General features: G+C 41.2%; 1 protein-coding gene across 4 annotated transcripts in view; it reads right to left on the bottom strand.

Annotated features, from left to right (window-relative positions):
• Positions 1–27,277, bottom strand: part of ctnna2 (catenin (cadherin-associated protein), alpha 2) — a 385,655-nt gene that overhangs the window by 66,682 nt on the left and 291,696 nt on the right. For 2 of the 4 annotated variants that reach the window (XM_061830846.1, XM_061830847.1), the window contains 3 exons: positions 8,897–8,989; positions 3,750–3,906; positions 3,472–3,672 (listed from right to left, as the gene is read on the bottom strand). In XM_061830846.1, coding sequence (XP_061686830.1) covers positions 3,472–3,672; positions 3,750–3,906; positions 8,897–8,989 — 451 coding nt within the window. Of the gene's footprint in view, positions 1–3,471; positions 3,673–3,749; positions 3,907–8,896; positions 8,990–9,567; positions 9,668–9,700; positions 9,935–27,277 lie in introns of those variants that run through there. The other 2 variants (XM_061830848.1, XM_061830849.1) reach the window with 2 other exon arrangements.

Here is a 27,277-nt window from a genome sequence, read left to right as displayed (position 1 = left end):
TGACTTCCTCTACTTTGGGGTTCCGCCACCAAGTCTCCTTTTCCCCTTTCCTACCAGAAGACCCAGCAAATACTCTCCTCCCTATCTTTGTGATCACCTTGGCTATAATAGTCCAGTATTTCGGGAGCTTCTCCTGTCCTTAGAGAGCCTGTCTTACCTCTTTCCAAAAGGCCGAATGACATTCTTCCTTTCTCACCTTCCACCACATGGTTCTCTGCTCTACCTTTGTCTTCTTAATCTCCCTCCCCACAACCAGAGTCAACCTACACACCATCGTCATATGCTGTCGAACTATACTCTCCCCTACCACTACCTTATAGTCAGAAACCTCCTTCAGATTATATCGTCTGCACAAAATGTAATCCACCTCCAGGCTTCTCCTGCCACTCCCATAGGTCACCCTACATTCTTGCCTCTTCTGGATAAAAGTGTTCACTACTGCTATTTCCATCCTTTTTGCAAAGTCCACCACCATCTTTCCCTCAAAGTTCCTTTCCTGGATTCCGTACTTACCCATCACATACATTGCCCCTGTTTCCTTCACCAACATACCCATTACAATCTTCACCAATCACAACTCTCTCTTTGTCTTGGATGCTCAGAATTACTTCACGTAGTTCCTTCAATAATTTATTTTTCAACTCTAGGTCACATGCTACCTGTGGGGCATAGCCGCAAATCATGTTCAACATAACACCCTCAATATCAAGTTTTAGACCCATCACTCAATTTGATACTCTTTTCACCTCCAAGACATTCTGAGCCAGCTATTCCTTTAAAATAATCCCGACTCTTCCCATCTACTCCATGGTAAAATCATTTAATCCCTGCCCCTAAATTGCCAGCCTTACTAACTTTCCACCTGCTTTATTGGACACACAATACATCAACTTTTCTCCTAATCGTCATGTCAACCAACTCCTGGGGTTTTCCTGTCATAGGTACAACATTCAAAGTCCATACACTCAGTTTTAGGCTCTGTGGATTCATCTTCTTCTTCAGGTGAAAAATCCACTTTCCTTCTCTTATTTGACTTCTACCCTCAATAGTTGAATTTCCACCGACGCCCTGCAGTTTAACGGTGCCGGGGGCAGGCGTTGTTCACCCAGGCGACAACAACCACGATGTGGGATTCTTTTGATGAATGCTTGTATTTGTTTGGCAAAGTTTTAAAGCTGATGGATGCCCTTCCTGATGCAATCCTCTGCATTTATCCGGGTTTGGAACCGGCCTACAGATTGCACTGGCTTGTGCCCCCATCGGCCTGCATTTTATAATATAGTGTTACCCTTTCTTACTCCCACAAAAAACATTTACCTCATTTCAGCAGAAATAGTTGCTAGTATATAAAAAATAAATAAATACAAAAATATCATGCAAGACAAGACGTTTAGCTGGAACACATGTGCCATTACAGGGCAGATGGAATAAATTGTGTATATTGACAGAGTAATGCCTTTTGGCATTTCATTCTTCATTCTTCATTCATTCTTTGCTACGGTTCCCTCATTTTCAGTTTTGGCCATTTTTTTTTTTCATTTCGGTGTGTCATGTATGCATCCACCCTACAGTTTTTTTTTTTTTTTTATAGTAGCTACGAGACCAACAGAAAGTGTGTAGGCATCTTTTATTGTGACTTTTACGGTCACTTGGACTTAATGCTGTATGCTAAGTGACAGCATGTTTAACAACTTGAAAAAATCAATATCATGAGGAAGCATATTTTTCAGTCAAGGTGCTGAGGAATACAGTTATTATACTGTATATTTGTTTGGATAAGAGCCCTCCATAATGATGACAACAAACTCAACTAAAAGCAAACCACATACAGTAGAACATGAACGAATCTGAGTTCCTGCAAACTCAAGCTTGATATCGCATGTGAGATAAATGAGACAGCAGTCTTAATGTGAGACAAGTTTATAGTCATTAACCGTCCTCTGTACTTTATCAATAAAATATCCCAATCAATGCAATTTTTTATCTAGATGCAATGATAGATGACTGTGTTACCAATTATCCTGTATGGCACACGGACACAATGTGGCAAACAATAGATACTGTATAGTGGTGAGATATATGGGCAATAATTCGATAGGGAAAAGTACTAAGGAACACGTGGATGACAATCAAGAATGAAACTATGCAGAGGAGTGGATTGATTCAAAGAGGCATTGTGATCTGATATGAATTGCACAGAGTGGTAACTGCTTAATCCCATATCTGCTCTTTCTAGTGTTTTTCTTATTCCATCACTACTACAAAAGGTGCATTTTTACGGTGAACTCCTTTGTAATGGTACATTAAATAGACAACGTGTAGTTTCCCAAAATATAGTATTTGAGGATCTTTATCCTGATTTCTGTAGTCTTCAGGTTACCTACAATCTGCCCTGATTAAAAATCAGACAAACAAAAAGATAAACTGAGTTAAGACAAGCGTACACGAGAGTGAACAGGTGGAGTCCAGCGTGCTGTATCCCAGTCAATAAACCAATGTGGGACACTGAAAATCCAAGCAGGTGTGTTTACAATTTACTGACATCATTAGGAGACTATTAAAAGCTGAGTGACACACCACCCAATTCCCATCAAAATTTCCAATACGATCAGTGGCAGCTCTCCATTAGGAGCAGTGCACTACCAGACCTTGCCAAGTTATTTTTCACAGTAGTACTTTCAACACAACCTTGAACATAATCTGTTTGTTGACGCTGATTCACTTCCAAGTTATCTTGTTTTCTTACATTTTACTGGAGATAATGTTATTTGAAAAAAATGGTTCATGCCTCAAACATAACCATCTGAAACCCTTAATATATTTTAATATTATTAATATTTTTGTAACATTGTAATATTCCTAGGTAAATTGAAGCTAATCATTGTACAATGAAACTAAATAAAATTAAATTTTTGGACCCTTTGAATATGATGGACATTTTAAAGTGGCACAAGGAAGGTTGTCTGCGAGCAGAAACACTGTGACCCATTGACATTTTATAGGTATTTGATGGATTTTCATCAAACGTTTGAGCCATATTTTTCCATAAAATTCTGGTGAATCTCCAAACTCCTATATTTGGGCTGTTTAACTTCGGAGGTTTCAGTGTATTTTTTGATCTAATTAATGTAGAGAAAAAAATGTAAACCATTATCCACCCCTAGTTTTTCTTTCCAACAGCCTTGTGGGAATATGTGACTGACAGTGACATTTTTTTAAATATGCAGATGAGTAGTATGACTGACTCCTATGAATTCCCCCAGGCAACATATGAACAATATTTTTGTCATTTTACTCTGTGAATTACAGAGTTGATGTCAGAAGATTGTACTAAACAAAAAAAAAATATGTGTGTAAGAAGTAACCTATGTACAGTAAGCAGTTGGTGCCAAAACTTTGTTTTTTTTAAATATAAAATGATACAATAAGCTGTTATGTACATACAAGCAAGTATATTTCTAATGTACTAACCAGTTTCAGACAGGAGCTTGATGGACTCCAGCACACGCTCAGTGTAGACACCTGGTTCATAGTTCTCCATCTCTGCATTTATTATGTGCACAACTCGAGCAGCTCGGCCTCTAATAGCTCCCGCAGTTCGGTCAAGTGTGTCCACGTCTCCCTCTTGAAGCGCTATGACGCATTTGTTTACATCCTCCAGGATGTGGTTTTCTTAGAAAAGAGGCAACAGAAACTCAGTGGAATTAAATGGTTTTCTTGTTATTTGACCACTCTACACCAGTACCTACCTGACACAGACAGGAAGTCATCCACAGAGGTAATGTCATCCACTGCTTCAGTCAAGATCCGCACTTGTTTCTCCCACTGGTCCTTGAAAACATCCATGTTATCCTGGGCCACTTTACTCTGAGGTCTGACAGCCAAAGTCAGGGCAGCATTGATAACCTGTCAAGACGGAGAAACTGCTCAATTCCATTGGTTCTCAGCCTCTAAAGTAAAACATACAAGTTGTCATTTTTTGTTGTCTTTCAAGTATTTTCAATTGTGGCCAGTTAAAGGGTTTCCTCCCAATAGATTGGGGTTCAAGTCTAGGCTAAGAAAACTAACAGTATACTCTTTCTCTGCTTTTTGAAGAGTTTGGTCATCTAAATCTAAGTCAAGCGTTTTTCACGCACTCTCGAATGCTCTACCTCTGTGGTGAATGACATATTGACATAAATACAGTGCAACCTTCAAAGTCAAATGTACTAAAAGTCAAATACAAACAAAATATTTTGGGGAAACGTTCCTGGATAACAATGTCTGCATAGCTAGTGAACGTCCACATACAGTACATTGCAAGACTTTAGTTTATCCCATTAGATGTGTGACCTGCAAATGATTAATTCTACTCGTGCTTTAAGACTTTTCAGGGGCAGACACTACAAAAGGCTGCTGGTGATGGCCCCATGACGTTCTGGTCAGCGTTCTATAGCGTTTGAGGAAACGTTGGTAGTCGCTCATGGTCGCTGGGATAGCTCCAGAAGAGCGTTGTTTGAACGGTAGCAAACGTCAATGATCACTGGGAATCGGCGGAGAACGCCTGTCCGGAAAAAAAGTTTTGAACATGCACAAAAGTTCTCACCGAGACCAGCGTTCATCAATGTTTAATTTTAAATGCTTCAGAACGTTTAAAACGTTCGTGGAACATTTTACTAAGGTTCGCCGAGTGTTGCACGCGTTTGGCTATTGTTAGTCAGTCGTAACTCTAGCCTTACTTGGTTGTTACTTAATCGTTTGCTTTGCAGTGAACGACTCCCTGGCAACCTTTCAACGACCACTGAACAATCCCGTAGCGCACACAGTGTGTAACTAAAGTCAAACGAACGTCGTTTGGAGTACATTGAGCGTCATTCGTGCGTTTCCCGAACGTCCATGCATATGGGTATATAAACCGATGCTTTGTTAGCAAGGTCCATTTAATATTAAGCTACAGTAGAGAGCACCTACTATGGAAGATCCAGAAAGCAGCAGTTCGTTTTCACGGAAAAACTCCACCAGACTATCCTCAACAGCCCGGATCCAGGATCCTGCAATTCTTTCTCTGCTCCTTTTGTCTCTTTGTCGGACCGTCCTCACTGGGGTTTGCAAGGTGTTTAGGGTCCCCAGTGGGTGTCACATGGTGCGTGACTTCGCGGAGGTGCTCTTCCTCCTGCTGTTTTTCCTCCAAACACATTGCTCGTGATGAAAGAGGCTTAGCTTTCTTACGAGCAGCGCTAGTTACTGAAGTCCGCACCCTAACTTTTTTTTCTTCTCGGCGACATGATGCTCACTGTTCTAACTCACGACAACAACTGAAGTGACTCTGAACTATCCAACGTTTTAGTGCTGGTTCCACTGTAAAAATTACACGCCAGCAAAACGCTTTTCTGTCGTTATTCATTCATTGGTCACACGCTCAACACGCTCATCTTACGTTGACCCAATGACGCGTTTGCACACGCTAATGGTTTTTAGGGGTATCTTATTTGGTCACTGTTACACGCTTTTCGTGCGTTAGAGATGCTTTTCATGCGTTAGACACACTTTAAGTCACGCGTTAGACACATGTTAATCACACGCCACATGTGTCATCCGCGTTGAGAACGCTGAAAAATAGAACGATTGAAATGTTCAGAGGACGTTGACCAGAACCTCATGGTGTGATGGAGCCTTGATGCAAACATGAGAAGTATGATCCAGACTATGGAGGTTTAGTGTCAGTAAGGAGTAGGCCTACACAAGTCTCTTTCTGCTTCTTAGTTCATTATTATCACTAATAAATGCAAAAATAAGATGCGCTTAACACCCTCCTTTTAAGATAAATGAGCAACAATAAACACATATTGACATTAGTTTTCCCTAATGACATAGTGTACGAGGGCACGGTTGTTCAGCTGGTAAAGCATTGGCCTCACACTCCTGAGGTCCCGGGTTCAATCCTTGCCTCGCCTGTGTGGAGTTTGCATGTTCTCCCCGTGCCTGCGTGGGTTTTCTCCGGGCACTCCGGTTTCTTCCCACATCCTAAAAACATGCAATAGTAATTGGCAACTCTAAATTACCCCTAGGTGTGATTGTGAATGCGGCTGTTTGACTCAATGTAACCTGTATTTGGCTGGCAACCAGCTCAGGGTGTCCCCTGCCTCCTGCCCGTTGACAGCTGGGATAGGCTCCAGCACTCCCCGCAACCCTCGTGAGGATAAGCAGCAAAGAAAATGGATGGGCATATTCTACCTTAGCTTTGTACTCTGCAATATTGGACTCTACAGTCTCCAGGGTCAGCATTGATTTTTTTTAGCCTCTTTTTAAATTTAATTTTCTTTTACTCGGAATTCCTGTATCTGAGTGCTCGTGTCATTCAAGTCATTTTTAAAATATGAAATTGTAGTTTCCTGTCCTGTGGGAACCCTGGTGAATGCAGATACTATTGTTCGGTGTGAATGTGAAATCAAATTGTGTTTTCCTCAGTACTACAAAGGAGATCCTGCATGAATCAACAACCATTTTACTATGGCAAAGGCCAGCACTGCTTTGTCCTTGCCTCTTACTTAACGAAACGCGCTCAAAACTGGTATCCTGTGCCGGGTGCCAATTTCTTTTAGGTCCTGGGCAGACATAGGTCATGTTTGCAGAACATTCATAAACAAACAAGGAAATAGTACAAAAACGGTACAGAAGAGGAGCGTCAAATGGAGCTACAGCATGAAGAATCATACTAAGTACTATACTTGGCAAGATGTGCCCTGCGGAAATATTACTGCCTTACTGCTTCGATGAAGAAAACGACGGCGTTTCCTGCTTAGAACTCAAGTTGGAGACAATCGGGACGCCGCAGCCATGCGTGCTGCCATCGTGGATATCATTAGCAGTACTGTACAATGAAAGACTATGAACCGAACAGGACATATACCGTATTTTCACGATTATAAGGTACAGTTTAAAAGACTTAAATTTTCTCCATAATGGACAGGGCTCCTTGTACTCGGGAGTGACTTATGTGTGCACTGAAATCCAAAATGTGTAACTGACTGGGAGCATATCCTCCCAACATGCTGCTTATATATAGGAAAAGTGGACGTGTGAAAGGACAGCATGCGGAATTACACAGGGAAATGTTGGCATTGGAGAGGAGACTAACGACACACCTGACAGAGGGTGTATAATGCTGGGATGTGATTTTTTTTTTTTACTAAACAACATTGTTTTGGATAAGGACCCCCAAAAATGGCACCAATGAACAGACTTGCTTACGAAGCACAGTTTGAGCTGCAGGCTATTAGTGACAGAGAAACATGGGAATCAAGCAGCTGCGAGAGAATTCAAGATCAACGAATCCATGGTGAGAACATTAAGGAAGCAGGAAAATGAACTTTGCCAAGTCAAGAAGACGAAGCTAAGTTCTGCAGAAGTAAGGCCAAGTGGCCCGAGTTGGAAGAGCAACTCAAGCAATGGATTAATGATCAAAGAACAAAGACCGAAGAACCACCGGTAAAAAATGAATAAATAAATAAAAAGTGTAGCAAATGAAGTCTTAGCTTGCTTTTATCCCGGGAGGCTTGACGAAGCAACTTTAACCACTGGACATCGGCATAAATAGGGTGTACAAAGTAAAGTTGCAAGCAGCGTGAGAGCAATGGATGACAAATACCGAACACAGCTTCATTAAGACTGAGAAGCAGCGCTGGGGGAATTACGCCACAATTTGTGAATGGATTGTGGATGCTTTGGCCACTGTTGTTTGAAAAGCCTGGATCATATCTGAGGAGCCGCACGGCAATTACAAGAGGGAACCTGGTAAGTTTTGATGGAGAACTAGCCCAGCTGTTAATTTTATACAGAAGATAAGGACTTTGATGGATTTGTGGATGAAGATTAATCAAAAAAATAACGTGAGTACGTACACTGTTAAATACTTCAATAAAGTACAACCAAACACAATTTTTCACCCAGAGCATTTTTAAAGAGTGTGGATCAATGCTACTGTATTTTTAAGCTAGTGTCACTGTATAGCTACTCTATATGCTTTGCGGAGGTAAACATGTATGTAAATAGCGTTTGAAGTGCCTGTTTTGTGTCAATTATTTCTTTGCTCATCATTTTGGCTGTTTTTTGTCTGCTAGTTGTGCTTTTCTGTTTGCTTTGGTGTAATGATTTTGGTTTGGTATGACACAGTGGGTGATGATGGCGTGTTGACTATTGACTTGCTTGCACTGGTCTTAGCGAGGGAAAAAAGTTTAAGCTTGTTCTTCTACTTATAAAAATAAAGATACAATTGTGCCTCACTATCTCATGAGCGCCACTATGCCTGCGCCTAATAATACAGTGCACCTTATATATGTGTTAAATACTGAAAGTGCTCCCGCAACTGAGTCTACCCTTTTTAATACAATGCGCCAAATGGTCGTGAAAATATGGCACACCTGCACCCACTGAATAGATTGAAGGTATTCATTATATGATTATGAACTTACACGTGCACATGAATTGATTGATGGAGATCACCTTCAAACACAAAGTTTTATTATTTTGTATGCAACATGTCTTGGTTAAAATTTGCTTAGTTAAAGGATAGTTTTGTCGTTGTTCTGCAGAGAGATGTCTGTGAATTCGACAGTCTATAAGACTCATCTTCTAATTTGTTTCTCACAAAGTTAGGTCCTCTGTGAAAAAGGCCGACTCTTAACCCTGGAAACAATATATTGATTTTAACTTCCACTGGTGCTCACATTGTGAGAAACAGCACTATAAAATCCTCCTACACATTATTGATGGATGGCTACTCCATTCTGCCAACCTGGATTCTTTTCGTCTCAGCTCCACTCCATTTGTTAAAAAAAGTAGACTTTTAAAATCCCTTTTAAACATAAACACTCAGCACGAATGTACGAATCCTTTATGACACCACGAACGAACTTACCTGTGGACAAAGGCTGTCGATTTGGGTTGCAGCCATTCGAACCAGCTTGACACCTTCTTCATTATTAGATATGGAGCAAGCCAAATTGGCCACCTGAACAATAAAAGACACACAAAAAATCCTCATCAATGATATCTAATTAATCCATGCATTTTTCAGAGCACTTGTTCTCATCAGAGCAAAAAAAAAAGATGAGTATCATATCAAATCACATTGGATCTAAAATCTTCCATTTTACCACTCTCATACAACCAGTTCATTCACTTCTATCTATTCCAGTCCATTCCTTTTATCCAGCAGTGCTTGGATGGCATGCAGAGTCCTCGTGATAACAAAAGGTTGTGAATATGCTGAAAGAGTAACAAGGGGTTTGAGCGAATTTTGCCTCCTCAAAGTCGTTTATTGACACTCCAGTTTAAGCTCACTGTAAATCTAAACATAAAATAATTATACCTACTGAATGTTCAAATACATCACAGCCTTCATTTCTTTCTGCATCTCTGTTCACAAATATCACTAGCACAACATTAACAATGAATGAAAAATACCATTGGCAAGCTAACACAAGTTAACATTGAGCTTGCGGCACTGATAATGGTATCTCTCAAATTAATGAATATTAGTCTGCCAACACCGAATAACAACATACAATACAACACTCTCTGACATACTGTATATTCTTCAAACTTTGTGACAAACGAATTATAATAATATTTGATCAGGACTTCTACGCTCTTTGTGACTGCAAGTGTGTATTTGCGTGTATCACACTGCAACTATACTGACAGTAGAAGAAAAAAAAACCTGAGCTAATGTCATGATCCTGCCGCTCCAGCATGAGCTGTGCGGGTGCCCGCGCAGGTGCGCTGATTGGGAGGTGCACACCTGCGCCTCATGCAGCCTGATTATGCTGTGGATTTATATGACCGCGATGACAACTGGCCGGCGCCAGTTCGTTGATCTTCATGTCACGTTCGTGTGCTCCGGTATCCCTGATTGAACCTGTGTGTACCGACCTTCGTCCGTTCGCCGACCAACCTTGTAAGCCTGACTCCTTCGTTACTTCTGCCTGCTTTGATTGTTCTCCTGTGTACCGACTCCTGCCTGCCCGCTCACCTGCTCTCTTCGCCCGACGTCCCAACTACCGCTGCTGCACCGGACTGCCTGCTCGATCCCCTACCTCTGCATATAATAAACGTGTCTCCTTAAACTAACTTGCATCTTCTGAGTCCTGCATTTGGGTCCTACTCTCGTTCCGATGGGACGTGACAGCTAATTGTCATTATGCAGTTGTTTAAAAGTTTGGTTTGTATAAATTTATTGATATAATTTTTCATGGTTTTCAAATGTATTTTTTAATCTAATTTATTCAAACCTAACATATGCTTCTTTAAATTAAATTAATTGAGATTTTAATTGAGTCGAGATTTGAATACAGAACTTTGAGAGTGTGAGGCAGACAGGTTAAACCACTACCTTACCATGTGATATTTCAACCATGCAGTCTTGTGATATTTGAATTAGGTTTTCAATTATTTGGCTCTGTTCTTGATGTGCAGTCTCCCAAATGTAATTGAATCCAGCACATGCTCAGTCATAATTCTGTTTTGTAGTCTATGAGGGCAGTAGGTAGTGTCACGCTATGCTATGAAAAAGGATGTATCAAATGTCGATTTCCACAGAACTCATGTCAACATGTCATGCACAGCGAACTTCAATAAGATTACCCCAGAAAGCAGGTACAGTATGTTAACAATTATAAAGTAGAGGAAGAGATGGGAGGAGAGGAAGAGCTGGGTGACAAGCCACAGGTGCAATAAAGCCTTCAGTTGTGGCAAGATAATGTGATTTATTACAAATTGTAATCATCAACTTCAGAAATGCAGATTAAGAATGGTAAACTTGTTAGAACATTGACATTTCTAGCACCCTTTTGATGCCTGATCAGTATTAAAAGAATAGATTTACTTGGTGGTGTTACGAGTCCCTTTGTAGTTGTGAAATTTTAATTTCCAGACACGACTCATTGCAGTCCATTTAATTGCAGGTCAGGTTAATTGTGATCCCATTTCCCCAGGCATCATGTGATATTTTGTTGTTTATGACATAAAAATGAGTTTAAAATCCCTAATAATAATAATAATAATCATTTACATCTCTTGCATATTTTTTTATGAGCAAGCAACATATCGCTACGCAATATCAGTCATTTTTAATTTTCACATTAGACCTTATAATGCAACAAAACTGGTGCGAATATGGCCAGAGTTTGAAAGAGAGCCAAACACATGGCTGTTAACAGCAAAGGTGCCAGTCTATATTAGCACTCCTAGTGCTCACATGTCGCTGGTTGAGGCAAATTGAACTAAATCAAATTTGTGTTAGACGACTCTGGCTTCGAGCTTTGTCTCCTTCCTCATGACAGCAATGAGCGGATTGATGGATTACCATCCTTTTATCCGAGAGTATGTGGAGATGTGTTTCAACTGTCTGTGTGCGGGTGAGTAAGAGAGGAGGGAAAGCCACACATTTCACATGAATAACAGTTGTTAAATGAAGATAACATTGGAAACTATAAACAAATGATATGTTTTCAACTTTGGCATACACTTTTATGGACTTGCAAAAAAAAGGTCTTATTCCAGCTGTTCATGCAAAAAAAGCTCAAAACAATTGACATAGCTACGGTTTGTAGCGAAAATATGAACAGTGCATTGTATTCTATTTGTTTCTCCTATTTAGAGTCTAATTGAAGTAAGACCCAAAAGTCCTCCCTGTGCTTATTTCTGCACAGGCCCAAGTGAGCATGAGAGGTAATGGGCTTTGTGAAGCCTGGAAAGAAGCCCAATAGTCCCACTTCCAATGCCTCTTAACCAACACACAGTGCTGGAACTGTTCCAAGGTGGCAACATCAGCCAAACTCCTAATTGCAATTATCTGACTAAGTGCCTCTCTTTTTTTTCTGAGATAGGAGCTCAAACCAATAGCGAAGGTGAAATGGCTGGAGAAGGAGCAGGCAAGAGAGCGATCCCCTCTGAATGTCCATTCTTCATTTTAGCGTTGAACTATTGATTTTGTCATTTCGCTAGGCCCTGAATAATCTCTTCAATTCTAATTTGATGAAGGCCTCCACTGCATTTGAAAGGATGGGAAATCTTTTGCCATGCTATCTAAATCACCGAAATGGAACAGAGTAACCGGGAATTGATTGAAATGGTTGCATCAAAGAGCAAGAACGTGGCTAATAAATCAGTGTCCAAGCTATTTATCTTTATTGCTATTCTACAATACGTGCAAAGTCACACTCTTCATGTGGATGCAATATCTGCAAATGAAGCCCTGAGCTTTTTGAACATTATATGTGGCAAACAGTAGGGGTTAAAATTTACCATTTACCCAAATATATACAAAGTGCTAGTTTCATCTAGAGAACTCAACCCATTTCCAGCATTTAAAGCGGTAAGGGGCAGGAGGCAGGGTATAACCAGAACTGGTTGCCCTGCTAATTGCAGGGCACATAGAAACAAACAACCATTTACACTCACATTCACACCTATGGGCAATTTAGGTTATTCAATTAACTTACTATGCATGTTTTTGGGATGTGGGAGGAAACTGGAGTCCCCAGAGAAAGCCCAGGCAGGCAGAGGGAGAACATGCAAACTCTACACAGGTGGGTCTGGGATTTGAACCTGGGTCCTCACAACTGTGAGCCAGACAATGTATTAAAACAATAATTCTGCAGAAGAATTGTTGGACAAACTTTTTTTTCTGGCTTCTGATATCACAACTATCCCTCAGATTATGTCTTGTGTACGTAAAAATATGAGGCAATCATACATTTACATAGGCTTACGGTTATAATGGCCTGCCTAGGGAAATCATAATGATTTGGCTCGTGACAATAATGAATTTGACACCCCTGCCATAGATGGTCAGCTAACACTGTATTGGCCAAGGCCATCCATTCAGAGTTGTGTTCATTGTTGAACTTGTTCTAGAGCTAGATTACCTGATTTTGCACGCAGCATATTTAGCAAATACCTTTTGTGCCTGCTACAAGCATGGGGCACAGCAAGGTAACATCATTGATGATTCATCTTTTATGACACTTCAACATGATGAATCAGGATCCAATCATGTTGTACAAATTTGTTTTGACAAATTGTAATACTTGAGTGTCCTGGGACACTTAAAATGCAACATTCAAAACTGTGGGAATAAATGAGAAAGCACAATTTTATGCAAGGTAAATGTGATTAAACTCTGAGACTCTGTACGATTCTTTTCAAGCGAGAAATGCTAAATCATCCATTTCTAGTTTCTGAAATCTCACAGATGCAACATTTAAAAAGCTATGTGATAAGATATCGATGCTTTCATTTTGCAGGAACTGGAAAAACAAACCAACTGACCCATTCATGTAAAACACACCTGTGCCTAATTTACAAACCAGTGACAAGCATGTTTTCTCTGTGAGTCTGCCTTTGTATCTTTTTCTTTCGAGAATTTTTTTTTTTTAAACGCCCAGCTCCATAATTCCATCATTATGCTAAAATGTGTAATTACAGTGACATGGAAGGGCGTGATTGGGAGGAAGGGACCGCACAATCTAAACCAAAGTAGTGCTTTGTTATTGGACTACTGTCCACATCCCGGACTGTTCAAAACAAATATGGAAACTTTTTGAAAATGTGATCACTTTTGCATTTAGCATCAGGACAATCATGGCCGCAGTTCAGTCATTGACTTTTTATACTTTTTTATATCCATCTATCCATCCATTCACAATAAGGTTCAGTAAGGTCAACTGACTGTTAAACTGTTAAGTGAACTAGCTTTTGAATTACATTGAACAGATGGATAAAGAAATGTCATAGCATCATCAAAATTAAAGAAAGAAAAACTTATTTTTTCCCATGGTGTTATCACAAACACATAATATACAGGAGCCAAAATTATTTGCAGCTAAGAGACTCGTATGAATGCAATAATATCCCCAGGTTCACAGTATGGTATAAAAGTAATAATAATAATAGTGTTAACATAGTATTAATTGTACCAAGTAAACATTGCTGAATTAACTTAGTCCTTAAACATGATGATGTTTTGATTTTCACAGATGTTGTTTGTGCAGCTGAGTGTTTACTTTCACATAAACATGACTTATCTTTTGATGCTTGTATAGAAATTGGCACCAACAATTTAGAACAAGGGTGATGAACTATTTTTTGTATTAGGCAGTATTGTAGTTATCATTTCCCTCAGAAGGCTGTTAGAACAGTAAAACCAGGTAAATGCTTAATCGGCAAATTATATTATCATTATACAACAAAATAAGGATAACTAGTTTTGAAATCAGAAGACAAGGATAATTGCTTGTTCTACTTTTCATGATCCTGCCGCTCCAGCCCGGGTGGTGCGGTTGCGCTGACTGGGAGGCGCACAGATGCGCCTCATGCGGGCTGATTATCCTGTGTATTTATATGACCCTGATGACGACTGGTCCGTGCAAGATCGTTGAGCTTCATGTCCCGTTCGAGTACTTCCGTATCCCTGATCGACGACCCGTGTGTACCGACCTTCGCCTGTTCTCCGACCAGCCCCGTAAGCCTGACTCCTTTGACACTTCTGCCTGCTTTAATCGTTCTCCTGTTTACTGACTCCTGCCTGCCTGCTCACCTGCTCTCTTCGCCCGACGTCCCGACTACCGCTGCTGCACCTGATTGCCTGCCCGATCCCCGACCACGGAATAATAAACGTTTCTCCCCGAACTACCTTGCATCGTCCGAGTCCTGCATTTGGGTCCTACTCCCGTTCCGATGCGTCGTGACACTAATCTTGTTTAAAGTTACTCTGGTAAGTGCTGTACTGTATTGCAAAATGCAATATCGTTACATTCTTGTTTATTATTATAGACAATCTGGAATTTTGGCACAGCATTTGGCAAACGTCACAGATGTGGATGAACATGATTTGCTTTCCTGGCCCACATAAAATGATATGGCGGGCCACATTTGGCCCCAAGGCGTTGAGTTTGACATCTATAAACTAGAACGTTCCAACATACACATATACACTAAGAGCAAGAGCAAATAAATCAGTCGGTCATCGTTCCGACAGGATGGAGCATGTAGCTGGGGAATAAAATATGCAGACTGGGAAACAATTACAAGCCTGCACAAAGAGGTACCTTCTATTTGCCTTGTCATGAGTTGACAGCTTCCAGCAGTTGCCCACATGTCTGTACATATACTGCATGACCCAGATGGTACAAAGGTAAAGCACAAGGCACTTGGTAATACTACATGTCAAGGTAGTAGAGTCAACAGGGAAAATGAAACAGGTTTGTCGACTCACTGTTATTTACTATGAACAATGCCCCGGAAAATCAAAGCCTATTACAAGTGTAGGTACATTGCCCTGGGAAAAATGTCCAACAGACAAAGTTCTACATTGAATGACATCCATGGGGTGTATATAATCATAACAATATAAAAATAATCAAGCTTGTCTTTCATGATAGAGGATGGGTTTTAAACGCGCAATATAAATATATATATTTCCATTTTCTGATCATCTTAACCCCACGAGGGTCGTGGGAGGGCTGGAGCCAATCCAAGCTGTCATGGGGCAGGAGGCAGTAATAACCCTGAACTGGTTGCCAGCCAATCCCAGCCAGCCAATCACAGCCAATCGCATATTTGTGTATTATCATTGCATGAAAAGTGCTCTTTAATAAAGCTTAATTTCATTTTGGTCTGGGTGTCACGGTGGAGGACTGGTGAGCACATCTGCCTCACAGTTCTGAGGATTCAGGTTTAAATCCGGCCTCCCTTGTGTGGTGTTTGTATGGTCTCCTTTGCGTGGCATTTCTTGGGGTACCGTAATTTCTTGAAAATAATACGCAACTTTTTCTAAAAATATTTTCAAAAACATCAATAGAGCACATTATATTTAGGTATGTACAGTGAAGAAAATATGTATTTGAACACCCTGGTATATTGCAAGTTCTCCCACTTAGAAATCATGGAGGGGTCTGAAATTTTCATCGTAGGTGCATGTCCACTGTGAGAGGGATAATTTAAAAAGAAAAATCCAGAAATCACAATGTATGATTTTTTAATGATTTATTTGTGTGATACAGCTGCAAATAAGTATTTGAACACCTGAGAAAAACATTGTTAATATTCGGTACAGTAGCCTTTGTGTGCAATTACAGAGTTCAAATGTTTACTGTCGTTGTTCACGAGGTTTGCACACACTGCAGGAGGGATTTTGGCCCACTCCTCCACACAGATTTTCTGTAGATCAGACAGGTTTCTGGGCTGTTGCTGAGAAACACAGGGTTTCAGCTCCCTCCAAATATGTTTTATTGGGTTTAGGTCTGGAGACTGGCCAGGCCACGCCAGAACCTTAATATGATTCTTACGGAGCCACTCCTTGGTTTTCCTGGCTGTGTGCTTTGGGTCATTGTCATTGACCCAGCCACGACCCTTCTTCAATGAGGGAAAGAGGTTGCTCCCCAAAATCTCACAATACACGGCCACGATCTTCCTCTCCTTAATACATTGCAGTCGTCCTGTCCCATGTGCAGAAAAACACACCCAAAACATGATGCTACCACCCCCATGCTTCACAGCATGGATGGTGTTCTTGGGATGGAACTCATCATTCGTCTTCCTCCAAACAGAATTAGTGGGATTATGACCGAAAACGTTCCATTTTGGTCTCATCTGACTGCAAAACCTTCTCCCATTACTCCTCTGTATCATCCAAATGATCAAGACAGGCCTTCTGTGCCATGCATGATTTCAAACCATGACGTCACAGTGTATTACCAACAGTGACTTTGGAAACGGTGGTCCCAGCTGTTTTCAGGTCATTGACCAAGTCCTGTCGTGTAGTCCTGGACTGATTCGTCACCTTTCTAAGGTTCATTTAGACCCCACGAGGTGATATCTTGCATGGGGCTCCATTCCAATTGAGATTGACCGTCATGTTTAGCTTCTTTCATTTTCTAATGATTGCTCCAACAGTTGACCTTTTTTCACCAAACTACTTGTTTCCTCCATGATTTCAAAGTGGGAGAACTTGCAATATAGTAGGGTGTTCAAATTCTTATTTTCTTCACTGTATGAAAAATAAAAAATACAATTACATTGTATACAGGTATAAAGAGTGGTAAAAAAAAGTGTGCATATAAATTTCAATGTGATATTCGATATCTTATGTGACAGATTTATACATGTTATGGTAATGGGCACCACTAACCAAAACTCTGAACTCTGACATCCAGGGGGGCTTTTGCATTTTACGTTAGCGTAGCATATTTGTTGCTACTGCACCAAACACCATGAACGACTGCCCCTGAGCTCATTTTAACTTAAACAAAGAGAAAAAAATTCGACTACAAGTGTTAGTTGTGCAGTTGCTTTTAAAAGAAATGTGTCATCACTCCAGCCGATGACACGGCCAAACCGGAAACAAAACAACGTGACCTGAAACTACGTAGTACGATCGTACGCTCAATAAATAAAGGGAACCAAGACTCTTAGAGTCAAAAAATGTTTCCTCACAAACACAATGGATGGCACACAGGATGACATGCTGTGGGAGCAAGATCAGATCACTGTTCATGAGTCCAGGAAGCACCAGAACTGGACCATTTAATCAATGATGAGTTTTAATGTGACGCACCACAAGAGCTACAATGGCTATTTTTGAGATTGGAGATGAGTCAGATGCTTCTTTTGAAGTCTTGGCCAAGGATGTGTAATGTAGTGGATAAATTGCACTATTCACAAACGTTTCATGCACAAATACTTAATGCAAAAAATATTTAAGTTAAACAGTGTTAAATTGTTTATTTCTTTAAGACTGTAATATGTGTTATCAACAATATTAATAAAATGCTCTGCCATCGTTGAGCTTCTTCTTCTTCTTCTTTTCCTTTCGGCTTGTCCCGTTAGGGGTCGCCACAGCGTGTCATCTTTTGCCATCTTAGCCTATCTCCTGCATCTTCCTCTCTAACCCCAACTGCCCTCATGTCTTCCCTCACCACATCCATAAACCTTCTCTTTGGTCTTCCTCTCGCTCTTTTGCCTGGGAGCTCCATCCTCAGCATCCTTCTACCAATATACTCACTCTCTCGCCTTTGAACATGTCCAAACCATCGAAGTCTGCTCTCTCGAATCTTGTCTCCAAAACATCCAGCTTTGGCTGTCCCTCTAATGAGCTCATTTCTAATCCTATCCAACCTGGTCACTCCGAGCGAGAACCTCAACATCTTCATTTCTGCCACCTCCAGTTCAGCTTCCTGTTGTTTCTTCAGTGCCACCGTCTCTAATCCGTACATCATGGCCGGCCTCACCACTGTTTTGTAAACTTTGCCCTTCATCCTAGCAGAGACTCTTCTGTCACATAACACACCAGACACCTTTCGCCAGCTGTTCCAACCTGCTTGGACCCGTTTCTTCACTTCCTGACCACACTCTCCATTGCTCTGTATTGTTGACCCCAAGTATTTGAAGTCGTCCACCCTCGCTATCTCTTCTCCCTGTAGCCTCACTCTTCCCCCTCTACTTTTCTCATTCACGCACATATATTCTGTTTTACTTCGGCTAATCTTCATTCCTCTCCTTTCCAGTGCATGTCTCCATCTTTCCAATTTTTCCTCTGCATGCTCCCTGCTTTCACTGCATATGACAATATCATCTGCGAACATCATGGTCCAAGGGGATTCCAGTCTAACCTCATCTGTCAGCCTATCCATTACCACTGCAAACAGGAAGGGGCTCAGAGCTGATCCCTGATGCAGTCCCACCTCCACCTTAAATTCCTCTGTCACACCTAAGGCACACCTCACCATTGTTCTGCTGTCATCATACATGTCCTGTACTATTTTAACATACTTCTCTGCCACACCAGAGTTACGCATGCAGTACCACAGTTCCTCTCTTGGTACTCTGTCATAGGCTTTCTCTAGATCCACAAAGACACAATGTAGCTCCGTCTGACCTTCTCTGTACTTTTCCACAAGCATCCTCAAGGCAAATAATGCATCTGTGGTACTCTTTCTAGGCATGAAACCATACTGTTGCTCGCAGATACTTACTTCTGTCCTGAGTCTAGCCTCCACTACTCTTTCCCATAACTTCATTGTGTGGCTCATCAACTTTATTCCTCTATAGTTCCCACAGCTCTGAACATCCCCTTTGTTCTTAAAAATGGGAACTAGAACACTTTTCCTCCATTCTTCAGGCATCTTTTCACCCGCTAGTATTCTGTTGAATAAGTTAGTCAAAAACTCCACAGCCATCTCTCCAAATTGCTTCCATACCTCTACCGGTATGTCATCAGGACCAACTGCCTTTCCATTTTTCATCCTTTGTAATGCCTTTCTGACTTCCCCCTTAGTAATCATTTCCACTTCCTGGTCCTTCACTCTTGCCTCTTCAACTCTTCCTTCTCTCTCATTTTCTTCATTCATCAACTTCTCAAAGTATTCTTTCCATCTATTTAGTACACTACCGGCACCAGTCAACAAATTTCCATCTCTATCCTTAATCACCCTGACCTGCTGCACATCCTTCCCATCTCTATCCCTCTGTCTGGCCAACCTGTAGAGATCCTTTTCTCCTTCTTTCGTGTCCAACCTGGTGTACATGTCTTCATATGCCTCTTGTTTAGCCTTTGCCACCTCTACCTTTGCCCTACGTCGCATCTCGATGTACTCCTTTCGCCTCTCCTCAGTCCTCTCAGTATCCCACTTCTTCTTCGCTAATCTCTTTCCTTGTATGACTCCCTGAATTTTGGGGTTCCACCACCAAGTCTCCTTCTCCCCTTTCCTACCAGATGACACACCAAGTACTCTCCTGCCTGTCTCTCTGATCACCTTGGCTGTCGTCGTCCAGTCTTCCGGGAGCTTCGGTTGTCCATCGAGAGCCTGTCTCACCTCTTTCCGGAAGGCCGCACAACATTCTTCCTTTCTCACCTTCCACCACATGGTTCTCTGCTCTAACTTTGTCTTCTTAATCTTCCTACCCACCACCAGAATTATCCTACATACTACCATCCTATGCTGTCGAGCTACACTCTCCCCTACCACTACTTTACAGTCAGTAACCTCCTTCAGATTACATCGTCTGCACAAAATATAATCTACCTGCGTGGTTCTACCTCCGCTCTTGTAGGTCACTATATGCTCCTCCCTCTTCTGGAAATAAGTGTTCACTACAGCCATCTCCATCCTTTTTGCAAAGTCCACCACCATCTGCCCTTCAAAGTTCCTTTCCTGGATGCCGTACTTACCCATCACTTCTTCATCGCCCCTGTTTCCTTTACCAATATGTCCATTACAATCTGCACCAATCACAACTCTCTCGCTGTCTGGGATGCTCAGAACTACTTCATCTAGTTCCTTACAGAATTTCTCTTTCAACTCTAGGTCACATCCTACCTGTGGTGCATAGCCGCTAACCACATTATACATAACACCCTCTATTTCAAATTTTAGTCTCATCACTCGATCTGATACTCTTTTCACCTCCAAGACATTCTTAGCCAGCTCTTCCTTTAAAATAACCCCTACTCCATTTCTCTTCCCATCTACTCCGTGGTAGAATAATTTAAACCCTGCTCCCAAACTTCTAGCCTTACTACCTTTCCACCTGCTCTCTTGGATGCACAGAATATCAACCTTTCTCCTAATCATCATGTCAACCAACTCCTGAGCTTTTCCTGTCATAGTCCCAACATTCAAAGTCCCTACACTCAGTTGTAGGCTCTGTGCATTCCTCTTTTTCTTCTGACGCTGGATCCGGTTTCCTCCTCTTCTTTGTCTTCGACCCACAGTAGCTGAATTTCCACCGACGCCCTGCAGGTTAGCAGTGCCGGGGGCGGGCGTTGTTAACCCGGGCCACGACCGATCCGGTATGGGATTCTTTAGATGAACGCTCATATTTGTTTGGCACAGTTTTTACGCCGGATGCCCTTCCTGACGCAACCCTCTGCATTTATCCGGGCTTGGGACCGGCCTACAGATTGCACTGGTTTGTGCCCCCCATAGGGCTGCATTCTCTGCCATCGTTGAGCATTTCTTTGAATTGGTTTAGGGATTCTTTTCTGACAATTGCAGGGACCAGGAAAAGTGTATCCTGTGGCCTGTCCTGAAATATATTTTACTGCCACATCAGTACATGCACAAAGATTATATTAATGATTGTTGTACGGAAATTTTTTTTAAAACAGTACAAATACAAACAATAAAAGTACAAACCTAGCAAAATAGAAATACACATAATTCCCAAGATTTTGAGCAAATACATAGCAGGAAATTGGTGGTGCGCATTGTACATTGGTAGAAGTGTTTTCCTGATTTTTTTAGGTCAAGTTTGGAGTGCGCATTATACTTCAGGACGCATTATATTCGAAAAAATTACGGGACTCTGTTTTCTCCTATATCCCAGCAACTTAGAATTGGAGGTTAATTTAACACTAAATTTCCCATGTGATTCTGAATGGTTATCTGTCTGTGTGTGCCCTGCGATTGACTGGCGACCAGTTCTGGGCATAAATACACTGCGTCTCATCCAAAATTAGCTGGCACTGTCTCCAGCACCCCCTCGGCACTCGTGAAGATATGTGATATGGAAAACTAATGGACTGATGGATCCAAGTAAAGCCATATTTTACTGTTAAAAAAAATGAAAGCGATGAGGACAAGGTAAAAAAAAATACCCTAAAGAAACAAACAACACCAGATGGAAAGAAAGTTCAGCCTAAGGCCCATCTTAAAAACCACACAGTAATGCATAAATCATAACTACAGACATGTGGTTCTTGCTGAGAAATACATGTACTTGCTTTCCATCAAATGGATCCACAGGTAAAGAATTGCAATAATACGGGGGGGCGAACATCGCAACTTTTTTACTCAGTGGTTTGGGTTCCAAAATAACAATGATCTTGTTTGGAAGATCTGTTTCAATGCCAGTGTCACAATACGCAGCATAATTTTGTTTTTCTTATATAATTGATTTTAGCAATAGACTTGTTAACCTCCAGTAAGCAATACCGAGTTATAAGTCACATGGTGAAAACTATTTGTTAAAGACGTACAAACTTTTTTACTTTAAATAAATCCAAGAATACTGATTTTGTATCCTGCTGATTCAATATTAAATTTGCTCACCCATCACTTAATATGAGACTCATTGGAGGGCCCTTGGCTAATTAGTAATAACTAAAAAGTAATCATTAATCAATTTAAATCATAATTAGCTGATTATATTCTTTCAAAACTAGGTATAAGAAATCCTGTTTTTTAGCTGATAAAAGTAATTTATTAAAATTAAAATATGTAACCTGACTTTCTGATGATGCCACAGAGGATATAATTCAGAATTGAAGCCGGTTGAAGTCGGTGGAAAAGCAATCCACTTCACCATCACCGTCATCTCCTTGACAACCACAGTTGAGTTTGCATGGAAGCCCGACAGAGAGTGGTTTTACAGTGCTCGTTCCTCAGGAGTCGTGGCTGAGGGTTAGATATTTCAGCCAAAAGAATATGGCTGGTTCGCTGATAAATACAATTATGTTTCTGCATGTTTTTAGGGAGGGAAATCAGGACTGCTCGTAGGAAGCCATTAGAATTCTATGAGATAACGAGTGGGGGCGGGTGATGACACAGTTCAAATAAGCACAATGACGTGCATGTGGCCACATACGAACAGATGCAGTGCACCAGAAAGAGGAGAGGAAGCACCTGATGTAACACAAAAGACGATACGAGCAATCATATTGGAGTATTCTCTGCTTTGGTTGCTGACCCCTCTACAGTAGTAAATGTGAAGGAGCCAAGTGACTTGCTCCACAGGCTTGTGGATATCTGGATGTCTTAATGAAGAAGGCCATCTGAGGTGGGGTCCTAAAAAATAATCTAGAATATAAAATTGTATCAAGTTGAGAAAAGGACACAGATGTTATTGAAAGTAGTATAAACAAATCATAAAGGCAGCTGTAAATAATGAATGATGAGATTGTTTGCGCGTGTTTTGGTGTGTGTTCAAGCATGCCTACGTGCTTGTGTGTATAGGCACCACAGGGAATGGGGTGGCTCTGATACCCCCGATATATCCAAGAACAAAGTGTGTTTAAGGTAGCACAGCACCGTGCTTTAAAGTCATTCAAGATCTTTTCCCTCTGGTTGAAGCTGTAGTGAAACCACAGGAGCCACGCTGCCTTTTTTCAGACTTCCTCCCTCTCCTCGAAGAAGCTATTGATTTCTCTTTGCTTCCTGTCTTTCTGACATGTTCTCCATATGAGGGCTAGCCAAGCGGTCGGGCTTGGCACAAAAACATGATTATGAAAATGGACTCTGGGTTGTTTTGTTTAATCTATCTGTACTTTCCCCCAGTCCACCTGCAACAAGGGCTATTCAAATCAGTTGCGAAGGGGCAGAATTGCAACAGAACCCTGATTTATAAAGAATATTTCACACCAGTCGCCATCAGAATTATTCCAGGCAAAGTGATCAGAAATGCACTCAGTTCAGGCCAAACTCATGCTTTACTGTCTACATGTACTTAAACATGAAAGGAAATCCCTCTTGTCAAATATCAACCACCATTGATTTACACATTATGGCATTTCTGGTGAAGGGTCTTCAAGTTGTGATACAAAATACCTATCAATGGATTCATTCATAAATGATTCATTGCCTCTTTTTAGACTTTCATTGGCAACTTACTACATCTGTCTGTCCATTCATGTGATATCAATGTAAGAGCTGCAGCCTTTCATGATCTTCCCGCTCCAGCCCGGGCTGTGCGGGTGCCCGCGCGCTCGCACTAATTGGGAGGCACACATCTGCGCCTCATGCGGGCTGATCATCCCGTGTATATATAGGACCCCAATGACGACTGGTGCTCCGCCAGATCGTCTAGCTTCATGTCCCGTTTGAGTACTCCCGTATCCCTGATCGTCAACCCGTGTGTACCGACCTCTGCCTGGTCTCCGACCGACCCCGCCAGCACATGATACAAACTGGGATTTTAATTTGACCATTTGGAGCTGCTGGTACAAATGAGAGATTCTTTACGATTATATTTTGGTGAGAATCTGAATAAAGTTGGGTATATATTTTTCAAGTTGGTACAGTTGAGTGATTCCCAACCTATCTTCCACAGCACATAAGGGACCAGACCTGCTCTTTCATCTATAACCGCTTCATACAACAAAGAGCATGAATCTTGTGCATATATATGTTTTATGGTTTGTTTTTTGCTTTTCTTTTGGGCGGGGATTCTTGTTTTGTAAAAGGGCCTCGCAAAATACAAATTTTGGCCCACAAAAGTATGTATGTGGGCCAACATAAGTCAGTATGTTCCGCACACATTGAAGACTGATAATCAACACAACCATACGGTAAGTGTGACATGATAGCTCATCAATAAAAAAGGAGGAAAACATATTAATTTAAAAAAAAAAAACATCTGCATTTAGGTGAATCCACACATGCCGAAACATGAGTATTCACAAGTATCTTTGTTTATTTATCTATGGCATCAAGTAACCGATAAAACATATAAATGCCCTTTTCACTACATAGCAGGAGGTAGGATGAACCTGTGCTTCTAACACAACAGAACAATAGCTTCAAAGTAAATTTGTGACTACAGTATGTAAGATCATTGTGATGACAGGATATACACTTTTGTGACATTTTTGTTTGTTTGTGCCCTGAGATGTTTCCAGATCAAAATATTTCATTTTTGCATAATTTTTAAACTGTTTCTTCTGGACTTTGTATTGGTCCATGGTGGTAAAGAAGAAGCTCAGCTGAAAGACAAAGCTCTTAAGATATCAGTTGATACAGGTTTATAACTTCACCTTTAGTCATGAGCTGTGCGTGGTAAGATCCCGGATACAAGCAGTCGAAATCTGTTTCGTCAACAGGGTGTCCGGACTCGACCTTAGAGATAGGGTGAGAAGCTCAGTCATCTGGGAGGGGCTCAGAGTAGAGCCGCTGCTTCTCCACACTGAGAGGAGCCAGATGAGGTGACTCGCATCAGAATAGGATGCCTCTTGGACAACTCTCTGATGTGGTGTTCTGGGCAAGTCCCACGGGGAAAAGACCCCAGGGACGACCAAGGACATGCTGAGGGGACAACACCACGGGTTTGCCTGGGAATACCTCGGGATTTCCCCAGAAGAGCTGGATGATGTGGCAAAGGGAGTTGAAAGTCTGGGCTTCCTTGGTAAAGCTACTGCGACCGTGACCTGACCTTAGTGGAAGAAATGGATGGATCCAAATTAACTGTGTAGGGATACCTAATTAAGTGTCTCCTTCAGATGGTAAAACTGATATGGTTTCAGCCTTATTTAGATTCAAAGAAGATTGTAGTTGATCCAAAGCTTCTGGGACCATGCCAAATCACCTACAAAATGTGAAAACAACAAGACCTTGACATTTCTCCATATCACATCCTTCTGCCTTCTCACATCAGTCTGATGCAGAAGAAAAGCACGATTAGTCCTATTCTGATGCGAGTCACCTCATCTGGCTCCTCTCAGTGTGGAGAAGCAGCGGCTCTACTCTGAGCCCCTCCCAGATGACTGAGCTTCTCACATATCCCACGGGTTTGCCTGGGAATACCTCGGGATTTCCCCAGAAGAGCTGGATGATGTGGCAAAGGGAGTTGAAAGTCTGGGCTTCCTTGGTAAAGCTACTGCGACCGTGACCTGACCTTAGTGGAAGAAATGGATGGATCCAAATTAACTGTGTAGGGATACCTAATTAAGTGTCTCCTTCAGATGGTAAAACTGATATGGTTTCAGCCTTATTTAGATTCAAAGAAGATTGTAGTTGATCCAAAGCTTCTGGGACCATGCCAAATCACCTACAAAATGTGAAAACAACAAGACCTTGACATTTCTCCATATCACATCCTTCTGCCTTCTCACATCAGTCTGATGCAGAAGAAAAGCATGATTAGTCCTGCCGCATAATAGATGCATGCAGTGGGAAAGGTCAGCAGTTGTCAAACCTTAATGCCTAACCTTTAAAGTTGGAGATGGGAAAGGGAAGATGAAATTAAATCAAATGAGTAATAACTAAATTATGAGGAATAACTTTTTGGGACACTAAATAATTATGTAAATCAATAAAAGCTCATTTTAAATCAACATGTTAAACATGTTGGGTAAAATGGAAAGATCACAGTACAAGTAGCGCAAAAACATATTATTCATGATTTGTGAACATGATTAAACATTGCTTTCCAACCAAGTTTGTAAGTTAGTTTAAATAATACAACAAAAAATGTGCAATGTGGAAAGAGCTATTTTCACACAGGCGAGACCACGTACACTAAGAAACCATCTTTATGGACTTAACGATTCTGGAAAAAAAAATTGAACCTGCCGTCTTTTCCATTCATTATGAAGAGTATTTCTTGTTATTCCTTTTGAAACACCCATTTTGTCAATAATACCATGTTCACTTACGCTGCATATTTGATATATATTAATTTACCCCCCCAAAATATATATATATATATATATATATATATATATATATATATATATATATATATATATATAATGATGAATGGTGAATAATGATTGAATACAATATATATATATATATATATATATATATATATATATATATATATATATATATATATATATACATTATTATTCAATCATTATTCACGGGGGTTACGTTCAGTCATTGCTTCATTTTTTTATTATTTGTTAAATATGCTATTTTGTTTGATGTCCATTCATCCATCCATTTTCTTAGCTGCTTATCCTCACGAGGGTGCGGGAGTGCTGGAGCCTATTCCAGCTATCAGTGGACAGGAGGGAGGCTACACACTGAACTGGTTGCCAGCCAATCGCAGGGCACACCGAGACAGACAACAGTCGCACTCACAATCACATCTGGGGCCAATTTAGAGTGTCCAATTAATGCATCCCTTTGGAATGTGGGAGGAAACTGTAGTGCCCAGAGAAAACCCACGCAGGCATGGGGGGAACATGCAAACTCCTCACATGGAGGGCCGGGATTGAACCCGGGTCCTCAGAACTGTGCGGCCAACGCTTTCCAGTTGTACCACCGTGTGTCATGATCCTGCCGCTCCAGCCCGGGCTGTGCGGGTGCCTGCGTGCTCGCACTAATTGGGAGGCACACACTTGCGCCTCATGCGGGCTGATTATCCCGTGTATATATATAGGACCCCGATGACGACTGGTGCTCCGCCAGATCGTTGAGCTTAATGCCCCGTTCAAGTACTTCCGTATCCCGTCAACCCGTGAGAACTGACCTCCGCCTGTTCTCCGAGCGACCCCGTAAGGCTGACTCCTTTGTCA

Source organism: Syngnathoides biaculeatus, chromosome 9 (assembly GCF_019802595.1).
Source record: "Syngnathoides biaculeatus isolate LvHL_M chromosome 9, ASM1980259v1, whole genome shotgun sequence".
In the NCBI taxonomy this organism is placed as follows: domain Eukaryota; kingdom Metazoa; phylum Chordata; class Actinopteri; order Syngnathiformes; family Syngnathidae; genus Syngnathoides; species Syngnathoides biaculeatus.
This window is presented reverse-complemented; position numbering and strand designations above follow the sequence as displayed.